Consider the following 18,026-nt stretch of genomic DNA (forward strand, 5'->3'; position numbering starts at 1 on the left):
GTTTATAACTGCAGAACAGAGAGAAAAGCGGTATAGGGGAAAAAATTATCTAAAGGATGCCAAGCGCTCCGAATGCACTGACAACCTCCCGATCCACATTGATCAACCAATCCTCCTGGAACCGCTGCGGCCCGCCACAGGCCTCGATCACCATCTGCAGCCGCTCCTTGACAAAGTCGCGGATGTTGATCTGGTGGATGATATCGGCGTTATCCCACTCGCGGAGACGGGTATTCTCCGGTGGTTCGGCGACGGGGGCAGGGGCGATGAGCTCGTAGTTCTCGGCGACGGCAGGGTCGGGTCGGCTCCAATGAATGAGATAGTCGCCGGTTTTGTTCGGTTTGTCCGGGTCGTTCATGCCCTCGGAGAGTTCGGTGATGATGTTGGTCCAGATGGTGAGGTAGTCCTGGAGATGGTTGAGGAGGTAGGCGGGTGGTGGGGTGTTTGGGGTGTTTTGGTTAATGGTGAGGAGCTGAGTGAGGGCCATGGTGTGGAGTTTCTTCTGGGTGACCAGCCCGATGTTGTCGTAGTGGAAAAACCATTCCTTGAGCAGCCAGGAGAGGATCTGTTCGACAGAGGTGCCCGTCGCGCGAGAGATTGCGTCGAAGAACACGCGGGGGCTGGCGATGGCGAGCCGCGCCAGCACACTAAAGTATTCCGTTTCCAGGACTCCGTATACATGGGAAGTCTTGCGGTTCGGCCCCGTTGACTGGCTGGCTTCGTACGCGCTGTAGAGGCCGTCAAGGAGCGCCTGCAGGATACAACTGTCCAGCAAGGAACTGGCGATAACTCTGTATGAATTCTCGCTACCACCGTCCACCGTTGCTGTGGCACGGATGATCATCTCCACCAAACGCGGGACGACTCCGAGGCGTTGATACCCTGATGTGGAGGACAGGAGTTTCTCCAACGAGGCCAGTAGAGGCAGCCGGATGTGATCTGAGAGGACCTCTTGAGGAGCGAGGAGCACATAGGATTCTGCAATCGAAAGTCCCAATGCTGTACTGTCTGTCGCATCTGCCAGGATCGGAAAGAGACCCGGTAGGAGTGACAGAACTTCTGGAGAAGCAGGAGCTGGAGTTTGCATTACAATGGAGTGCCACAGATTAAGGGCTTCTTCCAGTAGGTAAACCATTGCTTCCTGTCTTCGAGTCAGCGAGCCATGCTCCACATGGACCATTGACAAGCTACTTACGGATCCTGGTTCGATGGCGTTTCGAATCAACGGAAGAATATGCCCGTGATACTTGACGGAATCTCCCTTTAGAGAGCTCATCAAAGATGAAAGTATGGTCAAGATTGCTTGTTTCAGCAAGTGCTCCTCTCCAGCTTGCTCCCATAGCAGCGGCAAAAGGCCCATAATGTCATCGGAAAACGGCAAGATCTGGAGACAGTCAGCAACGCAGAAACGCAGCTGAGTTGAGCAGCACATACATGATCCTCCATTCGTTCCACAGCAATTCGCACTGTTTCCAGGAGCGCCATCTTCGTTTCGGAGAGCTCAACCTCTCGAATCAAGTTCATCAAATTCTGCAGTATCGGCGTCGCATAAGGCAAGAATGACTGCGGCGAAAATTCAAAGGGCTCCAGGATATTCTTGAGCTGTCTACCGGTCGTGATGCGGACAACAAGATCGTTCAGAGGATCCTCCTTGTTTAGCAAATGCTGAAAGATCTGATATATGAAGTCCCGATTGAGCGAATCCGGCTTCATGGGCAGCCACTGACCCAGCATGATGGCAGTCCGTCTTCGAAGAATCTTGTAGCCTTGTTCTTGAATTTGCACCTCAGGGACAAGTGTCGACTCGATAAACGCGTTGAAATCCAGCTGCTCTTCTAGGCTTGGGGCGGCGAGTCCAACTGCGGCGTACAAAGAGTCCTTCATCAAGATATCCCGATTCTGCGGGTCTGCAGAAAAAGACGTCAGACTCGATGTCAGATTACAGGGAACATGTCAAGACTCACTGGCAAAAGAGTAGAAGACGTTGAGAAGCTGTGGGATCAACAACGCCTTGAAGTGGGTGATGAGATCTAGGAACAGCTTTTCAGAGCAGGATCGGATCGAGAACTCCCATGCCTCCGAAATCTGATCCTCTTTCTTTTCCCACTCCTCCGGCTCGTGCTCCCACTCCTGGAGGTCAGCCCTGCGTAAGCGGAGAAACTTGGAGACCAAAAGCTCCATCACATTGATCACAAACTCTTGAGTAAATAACTGTGATTTGACGAGCTCTATCGATTGCTTTCTCTCCTCTTTGTCTTGAGGATACTGATATTTGAACGTGTTGGCGGGATAGAAAGCCATTTTGGCACAGGCCCGTAACAACAGCAACGCTTTCAGACCTATGCGATCAATCAATCGACTCTCATCCTCCACGTCCTCATTATCTTCATGACTATCCTGGGCAGAAATGTCGCCTTCGTAGATCTCGCCGAGCTTGACAACTACGGTCCAGTACGACTGAACCAAAGTGATGGAATTTGGAAGAAGTGCAAATGCCGCTGGGTGAACCTTGCACATCTCAACGTGCAGCTTAGATAACTGAAGAAGATGCTTTCCAACATATTTCCGGATTTGGGCGGATCTATTGGCTCCAGCATCGACCAGGGTAAAAAACTTGCTAACGTGCATGTAGCTAAGCTCCCAGAACCGCCGGACTTCTTCGTCTCGATTGGGATGCTCATATCCCGCAACCAATAACCGGCGCAACACTTTGATTGACGTGAGGCTCTGTTCCAGCAGTGCGACCACTGCGGTCTCGTCGGCATGACCTTGTTCCACAAGAGAGCCCCAGCTGTTGACCTTGTCCACGTATATGTTCCCCAAGACTTGGAGTATCTCCGGACTTGCATTCAAAAGACTTTGCCTGATACGTTGTATCCGCGCCGTCGAAAGTTCCTTGATGATTTGTAGGAGAATCGTGAGGGTCCTAGGAAGTTGTAGAGGATTGGCTCCCGGCTGGCTCGATTCACGAAGGGCAGAGATCAGGAAGGGAAGGGCATCGGGCCTGTGTTCCAATCCCAGTCAGAGAGATCGACCAGATGTACTTGCAAGCAATTGACCCACCACTCGCCACTTGTGAGTTCATGGCGTAAGACCTTTGCTATTGTCAAGGCATTGTGCAAAGCTAACAACGGGGCAGGCTCGACAATGCCAGCCTCCAAAGCTCGTCTCTTTATTGTCTCCTTGTCTTCCTTCTTGATCGCATGTGCAGCAGTCTTCCGCCAGTATTTGTCTATGCCGTTCTTTATCTGGATGATCGACAAGTACCGAATCTCCAAGGGTAGCGAATGATCAAGGAAGACATCCTACAAGTTGTCAGATTCACCAATGATATGAGGGAAAACTCGCAGTGGACTAGGAAAGTATTTATCGACGAACCTGAAGTAAAGGATAGAACCCCTCCTTCTTCTCCCAATACTGGAGCTGTTTCGTGCCTTCATGCACCTGCTGTTGGGTTGAACTGGCCGCTGAGAGCAACGCGTTGAGCAAATTCTGCCGAGTTAAGGGATTCACTTCGCTGGGAAGCTCGACTGGAGTGGCCATGTCGACTGGGGGATTCTCTGCCAGACGAGAAAGCTGTTAAGCACGGACGTGAGGGACCACTCCAAACTCTGAAGTACTAGTACATAAGGAAAAGCGAGGAATTCATTGAATTATAAAAAGAAAAAGAAAACAGGACGAAGAAATGATGAGAACTTCCAGAACAAGCGTTTCGTTTTATAGGAAGTTGAGCACAAGCGCAGCAATATTCAACGCATAGCAACCTCTACGACCGGAATAGATGGATGATTTAAGGATCAACATTTTTCCCGAATGATGCTGTTGTAGGGTTGGGCCCTACTACCCCTCATTACATTATTCTAAATCAAGTAAGTAACTTGGATAGCCGCCGTACCATTAACCACGCCATTCCTAATATGATATTTTCGAGGATATCTGCCGTATCATGTTCCACGCGACTGCCCCAGGGCGCGTTAGGCGCGTTGACCCGCATGGCTGACAGCCTGACCCATAGCATGGCCAAAATGCAAATCAATCCAAGACCAGCTGTCATCCCTCTGATAGACCATGTATCTCTGCTGGATGAAGCGGGACATAGTCATACAATAAGTTGCTCAAATTATCCGCAAATTTGTTAAGATCTTTTTGGGCATTAAGATGGAAAATTTAATGCTAACTCAAGTCTGCATTTTCTGAACCTAGTCACATCCTGGCCATAGTAACGAGTAGTAAGTTCCGTTGGTTTCAAGGAGTAGTAGTTGCATGGTAGGGAGATGAGCCGCATTTTCAATACACAACTAGCTGTTAGCTAGGAACATAACTCCAGTTCGGAAGACGATACTCTATACAAACTAGTACTTTTGATATTGACTCGCTCAAACTTGTAATTCATCAACTGACTTCAAGGCTCAAGGGCACATGTTCAAACCGAATAACCCAGATGTTGCTTGATAGTAATCAGGGCATCCAAGGTCGTTCTGAACTTATCTCCAACTATTCAAGATATTTGGACGCGAGTTTCTCATGCAAAAGCAAGGGCTAACTACTGTATATCCCAGTTTCTTCGATTATGATACTTCAACTTTGTAGTGACTGGAGAGAAATGGACAGGGAACAACCAAGGCTGGAATTTCTCATCTCCGAGCGTGCCACATCAGCGCCACGGGTTTGGATGACGAATCAGATGAGATTAATCTATCCCCGGCAGGGCATGCTTGGGGCTTGTCAGCCTAGTTTGCTGAGGAGGCTGAAATCGAGTTCTGCTTCAACACCTAAGTATGATGAATCTCTCCGAGTCCACATCTCAGGATCAATTCGAGACAATGTTTGATGTTGTTGGCTTCCTACCTCTCGAACTCCTGGCTCATGTCGTGGAGTACCTGGATTTGGAAGACATTGTTCGGTATCAGATGGTGTGCATCGATTGCTTCTTGATGCTTGAAAGCTAAGCAAATTATTCTGACTTGGCCTAGGTCTCGAAGAAATGGCGAGAGAAATTCTCGTGCGAGACGATTATCCTGCCATTTTTGCGCGAAACACTCAAGTTTTTGGATTTGGACCAAGCAGGTGTCAGCATGGACGAAGCAATCGCCGACGCGATGAGCTATTTTAGATGGCGACATGGCCTGCAACATGCTCGACCGGTCAAGAAAATCTTCCTCACCTGGTCAGAATTAGGGAAAGTTTCAGCCGAACCCTTTGGGATCCAACACCACTCACGCCAGCTGTGTTACGGCATTCCGCATGATAATAGGCGTGACTTTCCGAAGAACATGGAGGTTGAAATACTGAGTCTTGAGACTGGAGACAAATCGGTTTGGACAGTCAGCGAGACAGAGAGCATCGATCATTTCGTGCTCTCTGATCGCTACCTTGTTATGCGATCACGTCGTTCAGGTCCTGCTGGCCCTTTGAATCTGGATGAGTAAGGACGGAAGAGCATATTTTTCCTAGCCAACGGCCGTCTAACAGCTAGCTGATTCAATAATAACAGCGAATGGTTTCTAGCGTGGAATCTACAGGAAAGGACGAAACTCGAAAAACGAACCACTCCCGGCGAAAAATTAGAAATCTGTACGATCGTCGAGGACAAGGTGATCATCATGTGCAAACCCGACGCCCGGCGGCCTGACTCCGTTTACGTTTGGAATTTGAGCTCGAATGATATCTACAAGATTGGATTCAATCATTTAATCGATATCTGCCACGTGCATGAGAACACGTTGGTCGCATTCGAAACCATTGGGAATAGTAACCCACCCGAGGTTCATCAGTCCAGCTGGACGACGACGGGTCAGTTTCTCGAGAAGAAAGTTATACACCTGCCGCTGTCAATTAAGCCACCGTTAAAGGGTCCCGACACGGACTCCGCTCACTTTCAAACCTACGGCTGCAGGACTATTGCCAATACTTTCTGGAGCGACAACGATGTCAGCGCCGGGTTTTATTTAGAGTATGATCACACCATCGACAAACTCAGCGTCCGATCAGTTCGATGTGCCGAGCCGCTTCGTGAAATGAACGACCAGACGATCAGCATGCGTCTGACCCGAGACATTGTTTACCGCTTCTCCAAGAAGGACGGTCACATTGCCATTTATGATACCGCCGCAGGCACAGTAACCAAGCACCCGGGCTTGACCTAAGCAGATGTGTGGACAGTACAACGACGAGCTCGACACTCCAACAAATGTGGCTACAAGGTGTACCTCTCAAGGTTAGGACCTTCGTAAAAATTTTTGGCGACCGTGAAGCCTTTGTTGTGGCCGATAATCATGGTGTTGAGCTTTGGATTTTCAATCCAAAGTATACTCCGAACCCGCAGAATTGGATACAGCGCTGAAGAGAAACAGAGTAAACGAAATGAATTTGATTTCCCAAAAGAATCTTTGGACTTGTTATTCCCGGAGCAATTTCTGTGAAACTGTTCTCCCTGTGAATAGCTGGGCCGTTTTCTACGCTGACGACGCGATCGGAGCCCGTTGACGATGGAAGTTCCATCATCGATCACAAACGGACTAAAATGAAGCAAGAAGACGATTTACCGTGGTGGCCTGCCGCTACGGAAACTGATCCCTACTCGAACTATTGGTCTGCTCCATATCTCAGCATGGACAGTCATCCCGGGCGGGAGGAATTGTCAAAACTCGTTGAGGTTGCACAATTACATAAACTTTGGCACTCTTCAAACGAGATTTAAGGTTTCCTGATTAGGAAGAATTTTAGGGTAAAGTGATGTCATAGTCCATCCGTCTCATCCGAAGCTCACTTCTGTTAGTCTCCGCACTTGGAGCATTGTTTCCGGGCCGAGAACATGGCCAGTGAAACTTTTCTGAGCCCGTCAATACTAGTGAGTTTCTCATGGGGTGACGCGCTCTTCGTAAAGACGAGAGCCTCTTGAAGTGCTTTTTCTCTGTTGTGGAGGATGACATAGGTATGATGATTGATGATGCAACCCGCCAATATCTGATCGATTCACGAGAAATGGGAGTTTAATATAGATGAATTCAAGTACTTGAGCACTCGAAATTGCTTCTCAATTCAACAGCTCAATCACACGGTCAAAATGTCTGATATCGCATACGAAGCTGAACGAGCACTCAACACCCACCAGAAGAAGCAAGGCACTGAACCGCAAAGCGTTTCAGGTATGTTGCCTTGTTTGCTACACTTAAAAACCTACGTGCTGAAACTTTGCCAATCAATTAGCGACCGAATCCGGTGTCAACGCTCGTGTCGAGAGAGATTTTCCAGGAGCCGAGGTCCGGTATGGGCCGGGATCGGCTCCCAGAAACAGTGACCGCATGAAAATCCCTCCGGAAGAAGGTGGTGATTATGATGCCCTTGGCAGGTTAGTGATCTCAGCGCGGGCATCTTTCTTACGAGAGGGTACTAACTATCGTCTGTAGAATGACCGAGGCGAGGCAGTTCGAAGGACCCGGAGGGCCAGAGGATAAGATGCGGATCAAACAGGAGCGTCGTCCAGGCGACGATGGGGTTCCGGTGCAATCTGTGCACTTCGAGACGAGACGTTGACGAAGCTAGTACGAAATGCACGCGTCGTAATCTGTGTAGCTAGGACATGCATGACTTCAGGAATGGATGCTTCTGTATGAAACAACGACTCATAATACTCGGCAGTTTTGAGAGGAAGATCGTGTTCGGACAGCGCATAGGTACTTCCAGGTAAATTTAGGAATAACCTAAGCACATTGAGTAATCTGCATCTGCTTTGCATCCCTAGCTTGAAGGTCTCCTGAATTGCATTATAATCAATCTCTGTACAGAGTATCGTACGAAGAAGCAAAAGCCAGGTTCGATCAGCGCAAGGGAGATTATGAAAAGCCTCCGAAGGAAAGTTGATGAGCTTGCATTAATCCACTGATGTTCAGCATGCCCCTTTCGCGTTCATCTCTTTTGTTTGTCCGGAATATGGCAGTCGATGCCGTTAGCAACTAGGCGGTTTGACTGGAAAGGAGTTTCCCAGGGACCTAGAATCATTCGCCTGACTTTTCGCCTAATATTCGTTCCCTTTGGCTCGAACATCATAGTATTACCCAGGTTATGACAGTCCCTTGATATCTCACGTCGAAAATCGCAGGACCCAAGTATAGTATGCGTTATGCATGTGCCCCATCCCCCAATGGCTTAGCACTTGCGATACGAGAGAACCATCGACCATGGAATCCTGATTCGAGGCCGGTGCATCCTTTTTCGGATGGCGGTGCTTGTGACGAGCACGGTAGTGGTTTCTTTCCAACCAAAAGACGATTTAGATACCTGCATCATCACGTCCAGGAAAAAATAACTGTAACCCTAACTCCGGCTCAAGCAACAGGTTCGTGTGGTCGCGTATTTTCTAACTCGACGTGACCGGGTTATGTGGCTGGTTTTGTAAATAACCGAGAATAACTCTCTGTATACCTAACACAGACTAACCAAGGGGAGGAAAATAGCAATGAGCTAGCCGAAAATAGACTAGCGCATGTTAGATAAGACGCACCCGTGCAGTCAGACTGTACCCGTGACCCACAGGGCGTCAGGGCCCCGAGGCACTTCAGCCGCTCGCATCACCAAGGAGCGATTCTGCAGGCCACAGAGCATTGACGAAACACATGTTGGGAGCCTTGTTTGCTCAAGACATCCTTGCTCTGTTGCTTTTGACCTAACTAATCCCGGTCTTATTGACCCATGCAGTCGCCATATTCTTATCCTCGGTCTCATCATCAACGCCCTGCGGGAACCGATTCCACATCGACAGTGGGAAGCAGCACGTCGGGAACCATGGCTTCCCAAGCATCCGGTCCACGGAGCTCGTCAGGCTCGTCGCGTTCTCAGTCCCGGGGCGTGGTACGTTTTCCCTATGCTCGGTATTCTTTTTTTGCTTCGCGCCGGCAGAAGCCCGAATGGAAGCTAATCGTCGTCGTCAGCCCGATAAGCAGCTGTCTCAGATCGAGAAAAGCGTGACACATCTCTTGGTTGCAACAAAACAGCTCCTGGAGACTCTAACGCGATGGTCCTGTCAAGAAGCCTCAGAGACGGATGTGTCAGACGTCTACGTACAACTTGGTTATCAATTCAACCTCGCCTGCCGGGCGTTCAATTCGATTGGCGTGGAAACTTCGGATTTGGGTCCCGTCCCAGATCTTCTCCGAACAATTCTCGAAGATACGTTGAGCCAGGAGGCATCGCGGGAGAGTTTAGATCGATACCTACCAAAAATCCGTGATATTATTATCAACCTTCTACACGGCTTGAAGAGGAAGCAGGCGCGGCTGCGGGCACGTCAGACGCGGGAGGAAGGTAAGGCAAACGGGCGACAGGCCAGCATGGGTAGCGTTGGGAGTGTTGAAGCTGGTCCTGCAAATGCGTCGGATGAAACGTCGCCCCAGTCTCCTCACAAGCGATCATTTTCTTCCCGGCGCTTTGGGAGTGGTGGTTCATTGGAGGACCAGTCTGCCTATTCCCGTGAGCGCTCAGGAAGTAGTTATTCGGAGAGGGAGGCATCAAGACGTGAAGCGCAGAAGGCATTAGTGGGTGCTCAGTCCACCTCGGCAACGTCTACGTCAGCTTCACAGCACCAGTTTGTTCAATCTCCATACTCCGATTCTTCTAGTTACCACGCTCCGCCTCCCCCGCCTCCGCCAAAGCAAGATGATGCAATTGGAGCCCTACAACGGAGCGGGGAGTTGGAGCGGCGGGCATCGCGCCGGTTTTCCGCTTACCAAATACAAAAGGCCCTTGGTACGTCTGCGAATGGTGTGCCCCTGCCGAGTCAACCCTCGTCCGCATCGAACCGCGGGCGTGATGTCCGAGAGTCGTTGAACGCTGTCCGTCTGCGTGGTTCCTATGCGCATGGCAGACAGCGATCCACGGCCGCGCAAGGGTCGGAGCATCCATCCGCCGCAGAACCGAACGATCGCTCTAGTGCTAAGCCTCGTGCCGAAGCCTCGACGGAAGCTCGGGAAGGGGTTGGGAGTCCCAGAGCGAAGACACCGACAGACAAATTGCGTCCTGATCACGATGCTGCTGGTAAAGATGGCTCTTCTGGTGGTCTGGCTGAGGGATTTGAGCCAGGAAGGAGCACGGGTCCGGACGGAAGGAGCGGTGCGGGCACACCCCAGCCACGCCAGAAGGATACTTCCGCCTCGTTTTCGACACCTCCGCATTCGCAGCATTTCATTCCTGACCAGTCACCTTCCCCTGGTAAAGAGCTCACATTGTTCTTGCAGTACAAGAGCAAGATCAAAAAGTATGTCATTCCAGAAGGGTCAACAGGATTGACTCTTGGACGGCTCCAACTGGCCTTTATCGAGAAATTCGCATGGAATACACACCAACACGGGGACCTGCCCGAGATCTATATTCAGGACCCCATCTCTGGCGTACGCCACGAGCTGGAGGACCTCAGCGACGTTAAGGATCGCTCGGTTTTGGTCCTCAACGTAGAGGCCCTTGATGAAGTGAAGCGCCATTTTGACGACGGCCTCAACAGTATCCGCCACCTGATCGATGGTCTCAAAACCGCAGTGGACGGGCAAGAGACGATCATGCAGCGGATGTCTGAGCGCCAATTGGAGACGGCTAAAGAAATGGCTCGTCTGGCCGCGGCGCCTCCGGCCTCTCTCTCTCCAAATGGCCGAGCGTCCCCTGCGGTAGGCCGCCAAAGCCGTCGGGTGGCAGGCGAGGATCAACTTCAGGAAATTCAGAGCCTTCGTCGGGATCTCGCTGTGCTGCGCCAGACTTACTCCAGCTTCACCTCCGATATTGCCGCGTCGATGAACAAGATTCGTGCCAAGGCGGCGAGTGTCAAGTCGGCTGCCGAGTCGGTTGCAACTGCTTCCTACGAAGGCGATGCTGGACGCGCTCGCATCAATGCTGGCAAGAAGGAGCTCTCTGATGAGTCAGAGAAATTGGTTGCCCGCGTAGACGATCTCCAAGACTTGGTCGAGGACCTTCGGAAAGATGTGGTTAGCCGTGGTGTCCGTCCTCATCCGCACCGGCTTGAAGCAGTCAGCAAAGATATCACTGCCGTTACTAAAGATGTCAAGAAGATGAAAGAATTCCTGAAGCGTGAGAAGCCAATCTGGACGAAGATCTGGGAGAAGGAATTGCAGCTTGTGTGCGAAGAACGCGACCAGCTTACGATGCAGGAGGATCTTGCGGCTGACCTGGAGGACGACTTGGAGAAGGCCGCGCAGACATTCGCGTTGGTTGAGCAGGCCACGCGCCAGCAGAATATGCAAGGCGCCAATGGAGGTTCCACCTTCCGCAGTGCCTCTCGCAACCTTCCCATTGATCCAACAGTCGATCCCCTGAAAGCGAAGGATAGTGTACTGGGCGAAGTTCGTGCTCTCCAAATCAATCATGAGTCACGTCTGGAGGCCATCGAACGGGCGGAGAAGGCTCGCCAAAAGGAACTTGAATCTCGACGAATCGGCCTCTTCCAGAAGGAATTGGGACAGTTTGTCGAGGAAGGGAAGCTGAAGAAGAGCGGAGGAATCGAGGAGACGGAAAGACTGCGTCGAGCCAAGGATGAGCGAAACCGAAAAGAGGCTTGGCAGGCGCAACATGGACAAATCGCCGAGCCTCCGGCAAAGGAAGAAGCAGCCGCTGAAGACAGTACGGCTCAACCGGCAGAGGCGACCACGACTGAAGCCACCACCGAACCGAAAAAGGAAGACACTGCTACTTCATCTTCCAATAACGAGAATTCCGAAGCAAACACTGGTGACAAAAAAGAAGAGAAATCTCCGGAGTCTGCCAGTATGTAGCTCAAATTTTCTCAATGTTGAATGGGGTTTTGTGGAGGAACTGGGTGTGTGGTCTCGCGATAGTCTGACTCACTTGCCTTCACCTTCAGGGTCTTCGGGCTCCCGGAGGTCATGGTTACCCTCCATTTTCTCCTAGGGCACTGGCCCTTCGATATCCGACATGACCCTTTTTCCATCAACATCTCGATCGACCTCCCTCGAACGTGAGCGGCCAGGTTGTTTGGTGGTCGACTGGGTACCTTTGCAATGGATACACATGATACCCATTTATTCAGACTGTGTCTATCTCTCTGTTATTCTCTACATGTGCTGGCACTGTATGCTGTACTTTGCAGCTGCCATTCTTTTCGGCGAGATGATTACGATATGTATGCTTGAGGATACCCCATGTGACTTATGCCCTGCTATGATGGCAAGTTCTGTTGGTGATTGGTGTTTCAATGTAGTCAACTACTCTGCCATACCTCTCCATCTCAATTTCTCGTCTGGTTTTTGTCGTCAACCCCATTGAATCAGCCTGCGCGAAACCGAGCTTGGGGTACTGTTCTAAACAGCAAAATTGCTTTATTTAGTACACCGACAAAACATGACGCGTAGCGCAGGTACTGCAGTTATCCAGATTAACTTGTTTAGCCAGATATAGAAGGTGTCGACTGAATCCAGCCCCACAGAGCAGCTTCACCTTTCGTCTTATCGTGGCGGGCAGAGAAATCAGATCAGTTGATCAAAAGTTCCCAGCCACAGCTATTATTTGGGCTGCAGGTACAGTACGCATGATGATGTAGGCTAACAGCTTGTAGATAAGCCTCACTATCTGGTATCTGATGTTCTCTTTTATCCTTTCTATCAATAATCATGCACCACGATCGTCTTCTATAGAGTTACGCACCTGACGGCGCTCATTTTTCAAGACTGATTGCAAATAGACTTGACTGGCTCACGAAGTTCATGACTTACGAATACATCTGATATACGCTATATTCTTGAGCAAGGAACGGTGATACCTAACCTTGTGGATCGTTGGACAGAATCAGGATGAAGACACGAAATCCTCGGCCTGGGATCTTGCTCGCCGCGCTATTATTACTGAGTCCAGCTGTGCAGCTCGTCACTGCTGATGAGGTTGGAGTCGGACGCGATGGCGCTATTACTGCTAAGCGTGCTCGACGGCAAGAAGAGGCTACCGAGCAGCGAAACATCATTGGGGTACGGAAGATGAGCGATGACGAGGGCGAAAAGTTCTTCTTTGATTATTGGAGATATGAGGATGCGCAGGGTTTGGGAAATGCTAGCGGGATAATACTCCCTGGGGGATTGGATGATGCTTTTGCAGCCTCCGACGATAGACTACTTCGCCCTGCTTTTCTCCTCCATACGAATGGGCAAGTGGAAGTTCATCAACTGAGCAGACGGTTTTATTTTAGCCCTGCGAGACGAGCGTTGGTCAAAAGAGACTTTAAGTGTCCCCCCGGCATGTCGAGTTGTGACTCGATTGGCCGGTCAGATGCCTGCTGCGGTGAGGGAGATACGTGCGAAGAGGTCGAGGATGCCGAAGGACAGTCCTTGGTTGGGTGTTGTCCGGCTGGAAGAACATGCTCTGACGGCATTGGCTCCTGCCCTGAGGGTTATGGCAGCTGTCCAAGCAACCTCGGGGGTGGGTGCTGTATTCCCGGATATGAATGTGTGGAGGGAGGATGTAAGTCGAACCCCTTACCCACTATTAGGCGAGATCGTACTGACCCGGCATTTTCTCAGGCGTGTCCATTTCTACGGTGACACAAAGTATTACCACGACCAGGGAAACTTCAACTAGCTCAACACGCGAGCCGCCAACAACGTCATCAGAATCGTCTTCTCAAACCGAGACAACGACGAGAACGACGACGTCTTCTCAACAACAATCACCGCCGGTCCGCCCAACGACCGATGTCGAGAGCACAGTCACCGCAACGCGGACCAACCCTGGACCCGACATGTGTCCGACGGGGTTCTACGCCTGCTCGGCTGTGTATCAGGGAGGCTGCTGTCGAACGGGAAGAGACTGCGACACGACTTCTTGCCCGCCGACTTCATCCGTCACAGTGGTTGAGAGTAATGGCGTCACGATTGCGGTACCGGCGGGAGACGCGGCGACGACCAGCAACCCCTGTGCCACGGGCTGGTTCAGTTGCGCAGCGTCGGAGGGCGGGGGGTGCTGTCCCAGTGGATTTGCGTGTGGGAGCGAGAGTTGTACCGCTTCGGCGTCAGGTACACCGACTTCGACGGTTGCAAAGATGGAACAGGACGCGGCGACGCACGCGCAAGTCTATCCTCTGTTGCTAGCACTTGTACTCATCACCGTCATGTATTCATTATAAGGTCCGATTTTAAAATGGAAAATTGGAGAGATCTGGCCACTTCAGCACTTAAACCGCGGACTCGAGAGGGAAGGTAGATCCGATCTCGCCGTGGAGAATCAGATCCGATGGATCACGTGACTGGCTTCCCCACGGCTTTCTCCACAACGCGAAAATCGACTCCAAAAGGTCTCCAACATGCCCGGTGAAGCCCGCTTCCGAACCACAGTTCCGATACACCAAGTTCGTTTTATTTTTCCCATATTTATCCTTTTTCTTTCGGGACGGGGCGATTAGTCTCCTCTCGCAGGTTCGCTTTCCGCTCCTTGTGTTGCTTGCGTCTCCCGCAGCCCTTAACTTTCTCCCTTTTTCAACCCTTCCTGCGAGATTAGACCCGACCCGACCCGACCCTCCCTAGATCTTTAACCATGTCGAGCAAGGAAGCCAAGCCATTGCCCTTTATTTACCAGTTCACCGCTGGCGCGGTGGCTGGTGTGTCTGAAGTGAGTTGCGGATTGCGGCATTGGTGACGTCGCTTGCTGATCATGATGTTTTATCTGGTGCATAGATCTTGGTTATGTACGTCGGGGTTTTCCTCCGCTGCACATTTGCGCGACCATAGTGAATGGAGTATTGATTGACTGCGATGCTAGGTATCCACTGGATGTGGTCAAGACAAGAGTGTATGTTGTCGTTTTTCCTATGTCGCTCACAGCAGCACCCAGCTAAACCGTTACGGCGCAAACTAGTCAGTTGCAAAAGGGTGCTGGAACCGGCGAGGAGGCGTATAAGGGCATGTTCGACTGCTTGCAGAAGATTGTCCGGCATGAAGGGTACGTCAGGGGCAAAGAAAAGCTTGAGTAGACGGAGGAAGTCTGACAAAACGGACAGATTCTCTCGTCTGTACCGCGGCATCTCCGCCCCCATTCTGATGGAAGCCCCCAAGCGAGCCACGAAATTTGCTGCCAACGACAGCTGGGGCGCGTTCTACCGGAACCTGTTCGGCGTTGAGAAGCAGACTCAGCCGCTGGCAATCCTGACGGGTGCGACGGCGGGAGCCACAGAGGCCTTCGTGGTTGTCCCCTTTGAGCTGGTCAAGATCCGGCTGCAGGACAAGGCGCAGGCGCATAAGTACAATGGCATGATCGATGTGGTGCGCAAGATCGTCGCGGAAGAGGGTGTCCTGGCGCTGTACAACGGCCTTGAGTCGACCCTCTGGCGCCACATCCTCTGGAACGGCGGCTACTTTGGCTCCATCTTCCAGATCCGCAGTCAGCTGCCCAAGCCGGAGCCGGGTAATCGCCAGCAGCAGATCATCAATGACCTCATCGCGGGATCCATCGGTGGCACCATCGGCACCATCTTCAACACTCCCATGGACGTCGTCAAGTCGCGGATCCAGAACAGCCCGCGCGTCGCGGGAACCGTGCCCAAGTACAACTGGGCCTGGCCCGCCGTGCTGACCGTCTGGCGCGAGGAGGGCTTCGGCGCTCTGTACAAGGGGTTCATCCCCAAGGTGCTCCGACTGGGTCCCGGCGGTGGTATCCTGCTGGTCGTCTTTACGGGCGTGATGGACTTTTTCCGCAAGGTTCGAGGTGAATAAAGAAAAACAACGGCAAGAGGAAAAAGAATAATAATAGATATACCCCTCGATCGAGTCGGCCCTGGTCCCCCCTTATATTCTTCTCCTTTCGATCGGGGGGAACCTTGAATGTATAGAACGGAATATGTACATTGATCTCTTCTATCTAGAGGGTGAAGCGAAGCAATTCCTGGTTCCGTTCATGCTTTCTTTTACGATGTGCCAGTTAACTTCAAATTCTTCGAGTTGGATTAGACATTGGTTAGCGATAGGGTCTTAAGTGCTCGAAGCAATGAGAGACACTATGTTGAGACGACAATGAGATGAGCAATAAAATGATCCTAAGAGTAACAGGAAATGAAATGAAGATTAATTATAATATATACGTAAAGGACTCGATCAACATCGTGTGTTATTTAAAATCAATGCGTCAAAAACTGAACTGCACAACGAGGTGAACAGACACTGAAACAAATCATGCCTGTATCGAGAGTCGGTAAATATTAACGAGAAGTACGAGACAAGCAAGAACAAACTGTGCACCGAGAAACAAACATCAAACGGGGTATCAATCACTGCACAAGACAAATACACACTCTCACCTCTACCGCATCCATGGAATAGAGAAACAAGAAATGATGTATCCCATAACTCCAGTGACCCTCAGCAGCATAGAACACAAGTCAAAGAGGAAATGAAACCCAAGACAAATGGCAAGCCCGACACTCCAATATATCCATCCAGAAGACAAAAACACAACCAGGCCATGCGCCGCATATGCAAGATTCCACAAGATCCCTGTTCAGTTCATCTCCATTTGGTACTCGTCTTCCTCTTTGAAGCTGATCCCAGCGTGGCCAGAACTGTTCCAGAACTGCGCCTGCGAATTGTTATTGCTGCCGTTGCTGTTGCCGTTGCTGTTTCCGTTGCTAAAAGCAGGGCTCTGGTCCGAACCATTTTGCTGCGGAAGTGGCTCGCCCGCCAAGTCTGTATGTTTGGGCACACGTAATCCACTACCGGGCCCGCGGCTGTAAGTAAACGTGCTCGGATCATTCTTCTCCATAGCATCCAGCAGCTCCGTGCGCATCCGCTTCTCCTCCTCGGTCTGTTCGAACGGCCACGTTCCACCGAGGCTGGAGATCAGCTCCGCAAGTTCGGACTCTTGCTGGAACTTGACATGCAGAGCCCACATAAGGTCACGCATCCAGGAAACGGCGCCGTTCAGAATGTCACCTTTGTTGGGTCCTTTCTCCTTTTCTTCAATCGGTAAGCCCATGGTGATATTACCGGCAGCCCGACGGCCACTTCCTCCAGCGAGAAGCGAAGTGGCGGAATGGTTCGTGTTCCCAGATTGGGCTAGCGCTGAGTTATTCAGGAGCTGTTTTCGAACCTTTTCATCCTCGAGGCGATGCTGGGGAACTAGGTGCGAGAGGTCCTGAATCCGCTCGTTGATATTGTCCCGACGGCGGCGCTCCACAAGGTTATGGGACGCTCGTCGCCTCCGACGTTTGGCCTCTTGGGACTCGAGAGCCTGGGCTGTCTGGGCGTCGACCTTTGTCGGCAAAGATGCATGCTTACCCGACTTCAGGATCTCGGAGATGCCAGCATGGTGGGAGTGGTTCCCGGGAGACGAGATCGGAGACTCCATAAACGAATGGGCACTTCCGGGAGTTCCATCCCACTGGCCCGACAGCGCCTTCTGATGACGATGGTGTAGGTTAGTGGTACGAATGGGCTGACCAGGAAAGCTGCCCGATTCTGGAGTTCCAAGGCTCAAAGCCCCCAAGGCAGGCGTCTTGGGCGTCATCGGCGTGAGCGCGTCCGATGATGAGCGATCAACCACTTGCAGATTCGTGCGCGCCTTAGCGCTCAGGTAATGCTGCTCGAACTGGCTGCTGTGCGTCTGAGACGTCGTGCCATGTGCCTGCTGATTAATCGGATTGAACTGGTCGTAATTGAAGCTACCATGGAGGAAGGGACTTTGGATGGGAGCACCTTCCGGCGTATTGGAGTACATATTGGTCATCATGCTCTGATGACTCACGGAAAGTCCCTGGTCTGGATGCTGGTCTTGGACGAATCCGGAAGCATCGGAACGATGCATGCCATTCTGGCCATTCAGATCCAGATCAAGGAGCTCATCGGTATCGATGCCGGAATTTCCAACGTTAAAACCCACCGACGACATGTTCTGCTGGGACCCGAATGAATAAGGCATAAACATGCCGCCCTGCATAGATAACTCGGAAGGATCGATGCCTTCCGTGTTGTTATTGTGGTTGTTGTTTGAGTTTGGGAAGTCGTGTTCAAATTGTTGACTGGCCATTGTGGATG

General features: G+C 51.2%; 8 protein-coding genes across 8 annotated transcripts; 5 read left to right on the forward strand and 3 right to left on the reverse strand.

Annotated features, from left to right (window-relative positions):
* Positions 1-49: 49 nt before the first annotated feature.
* On the reverse strand, positions 50-3,543 carry VTN49DRAFT_4446 (uncharacterized protein; the record flags this gene model as incomplete). The annotated part of the gene is made up of 6 exons (XM_069412393.1): positions 50-1,141; positions 1,196-1,384; positions 1,435-1,907; positions 1,965-3,004; positions 3,064-3,305; positions 3,379-3,543. 6 exons carry the CDS (start codon positions 3,541-3,543, stop codon positions 50-52), a joined length of 3,201 nt encoding a protein of 1,066 aa, XP_069267641.1.
* Positions 3,544-4,823: 1,280 nt separating this feature from the next.
* On the forward strand, positions 4,824-6,146 carry VTN49DRAFT_4447 (uncharacterized protein; the record flags this gene model as incomplete). Its single annotated transcript, XM_069412394.1, has 3 exons — positions 4,824-4,913; positions 4,974-5,425; positions 5,495-6,146. The coding sequence occupies 3 exons, from the start codon at positions 4,824-4,826 to the stop codon at positions 6,144-6,146; spliced, it is 1,194 nt and encodes a 397-aa protein (XP_069267642.1).
* Positions 6,147-6,523: 377 nt separating this feature from the next.
* Positions 6,524-7,536, forward strand: VTN49DRAFT_4448 (uncharacterized protein; the record flags this gene model as incomplete). Its single annotated transcript, XM_069412395.1, has 7 exons — positions 6,524-6,591; positions 6,715-6,727; positions 6,779-6,850; positions 6,904-6,934; positions 7,002-7,148; positions 7,210-7,351; positions 7,410-7,536. 7 exons carry the CDS (start codon positions 6,524-6,526, stop codon positions 7,534-7,536), a joined length of 600 nt encoding a protein of 199 aa, XP_069267643.1.
* Positions 7,537-8,784: 1,248 nt separating this feature from the next.
* On the forward strand, positions 8,785-11,774 carry VTN49DRAFT_4449 (uncharacterized protein; the record flags this gene model as incomplete). The annotated part of the gene is made up of 2 exons (XM_069412396.1): positions 8,785-8,850; positions 8,931-11,774. The coding sequence occupies 2 exons, from the start codon at positions 8,785-8,787 to the stop codon at positions 11,772-11,774; spliced, it is 2,910 nt and encodes a 969-aa protein (XP_069267644.1).
* An 11-nt stretch (positions 11,775-11,785) lies between these two features.
* VTN49DRAFT_4450 (uncharacterized protein) lies at positions 11,786-12,282 on the reverse strand (the record flags this gene model as incomplete). The annotated part of the gene is made up of 2 exons (XM_069412398.1): positions 11,786-12,056; positions 12,239-12,282. 2 exons carry the CDS (start codon positions 12,280-12,282, stop codon positions 11,786-11,788), a joined length of 315 nt encoding a protein of 104 aa, XP_069267645.1.
* Positions 12,283-12,809: 527 nt separating this feature from the next.
* On the forward strand, positions 12,810-14,131 carry VTN49DRAFT_4451 (uncharacterized protein; the record flags this gene model as incomplete). The annotated part of the gene is made up of 2 exons (XM_069412399.1): positions 12,810-13,470; positions 13,530-14,131. The coding sequence occupies 2 exons, from the start codon at positions 12,810-12,812 to the stop codon at positions 14,129-14,131; spliced, it is 1,263 nt and encodes a 420-aa protein (XP_069267646.1).
* A 407-nt stretch (positions 14,132-14,538) lies between these two features.
* On the forward strand, positions 14,539-15,713 carry VTN49DRAFT_4452 (uncharacterized protein; the record flags this gene model as incomplete). The annotated part of the gene is made up of 5 exons (XM_069412400.1): positions 14,539-14,613; positions 14,679-14,689; positions 14,764-14,793; positions 14,860-14,943; positions 15,002-15,713. 5 exons carry the CDS (start codon positions 14,539-14,541, stop codon positions 15,711-15,713), a joined length of 912 nt encoding a protein of 303 aa, XP_069267647.1.
* A 781-nt stretch (positions 15,714-16,494) lies between these two features.
* VTN49DRAFT_4453 (uncharacterized protein) lies at positions 16,495-18,018 on the reverse strand (the record flags this gene model as incomplete). The annotated part of the gene is made up of 1 exon (XM_069412401.1): positions 16,495-18,018. The coding sequence occupies one exon, from the start codon at positions 18,016-18,018 to the stop codon at positions 16,495-16,497; it is 1,524 nt and encodes a 507-aa protein (XP_069267648.1).
* Between the last annotated feature and the right edge of the window lie 8 nt (positions 18,019-18,026).

This window comes from Thermomyces lanuginosus (genome assembly GCF_041956635.1).
Source record: "Thermomyces lanuginosus strain ATCC 200065 unplaced genomic scaffold VTN49scaffold_31, whole genome shotgun sequence".
Lineage (NCBI taxonomy): Eukaryota > Fungi > Ascomycota > Eurotiomycetes > Eurotiales > Trichocomaceae > Thermomyces > Thermomyces lanuginosus.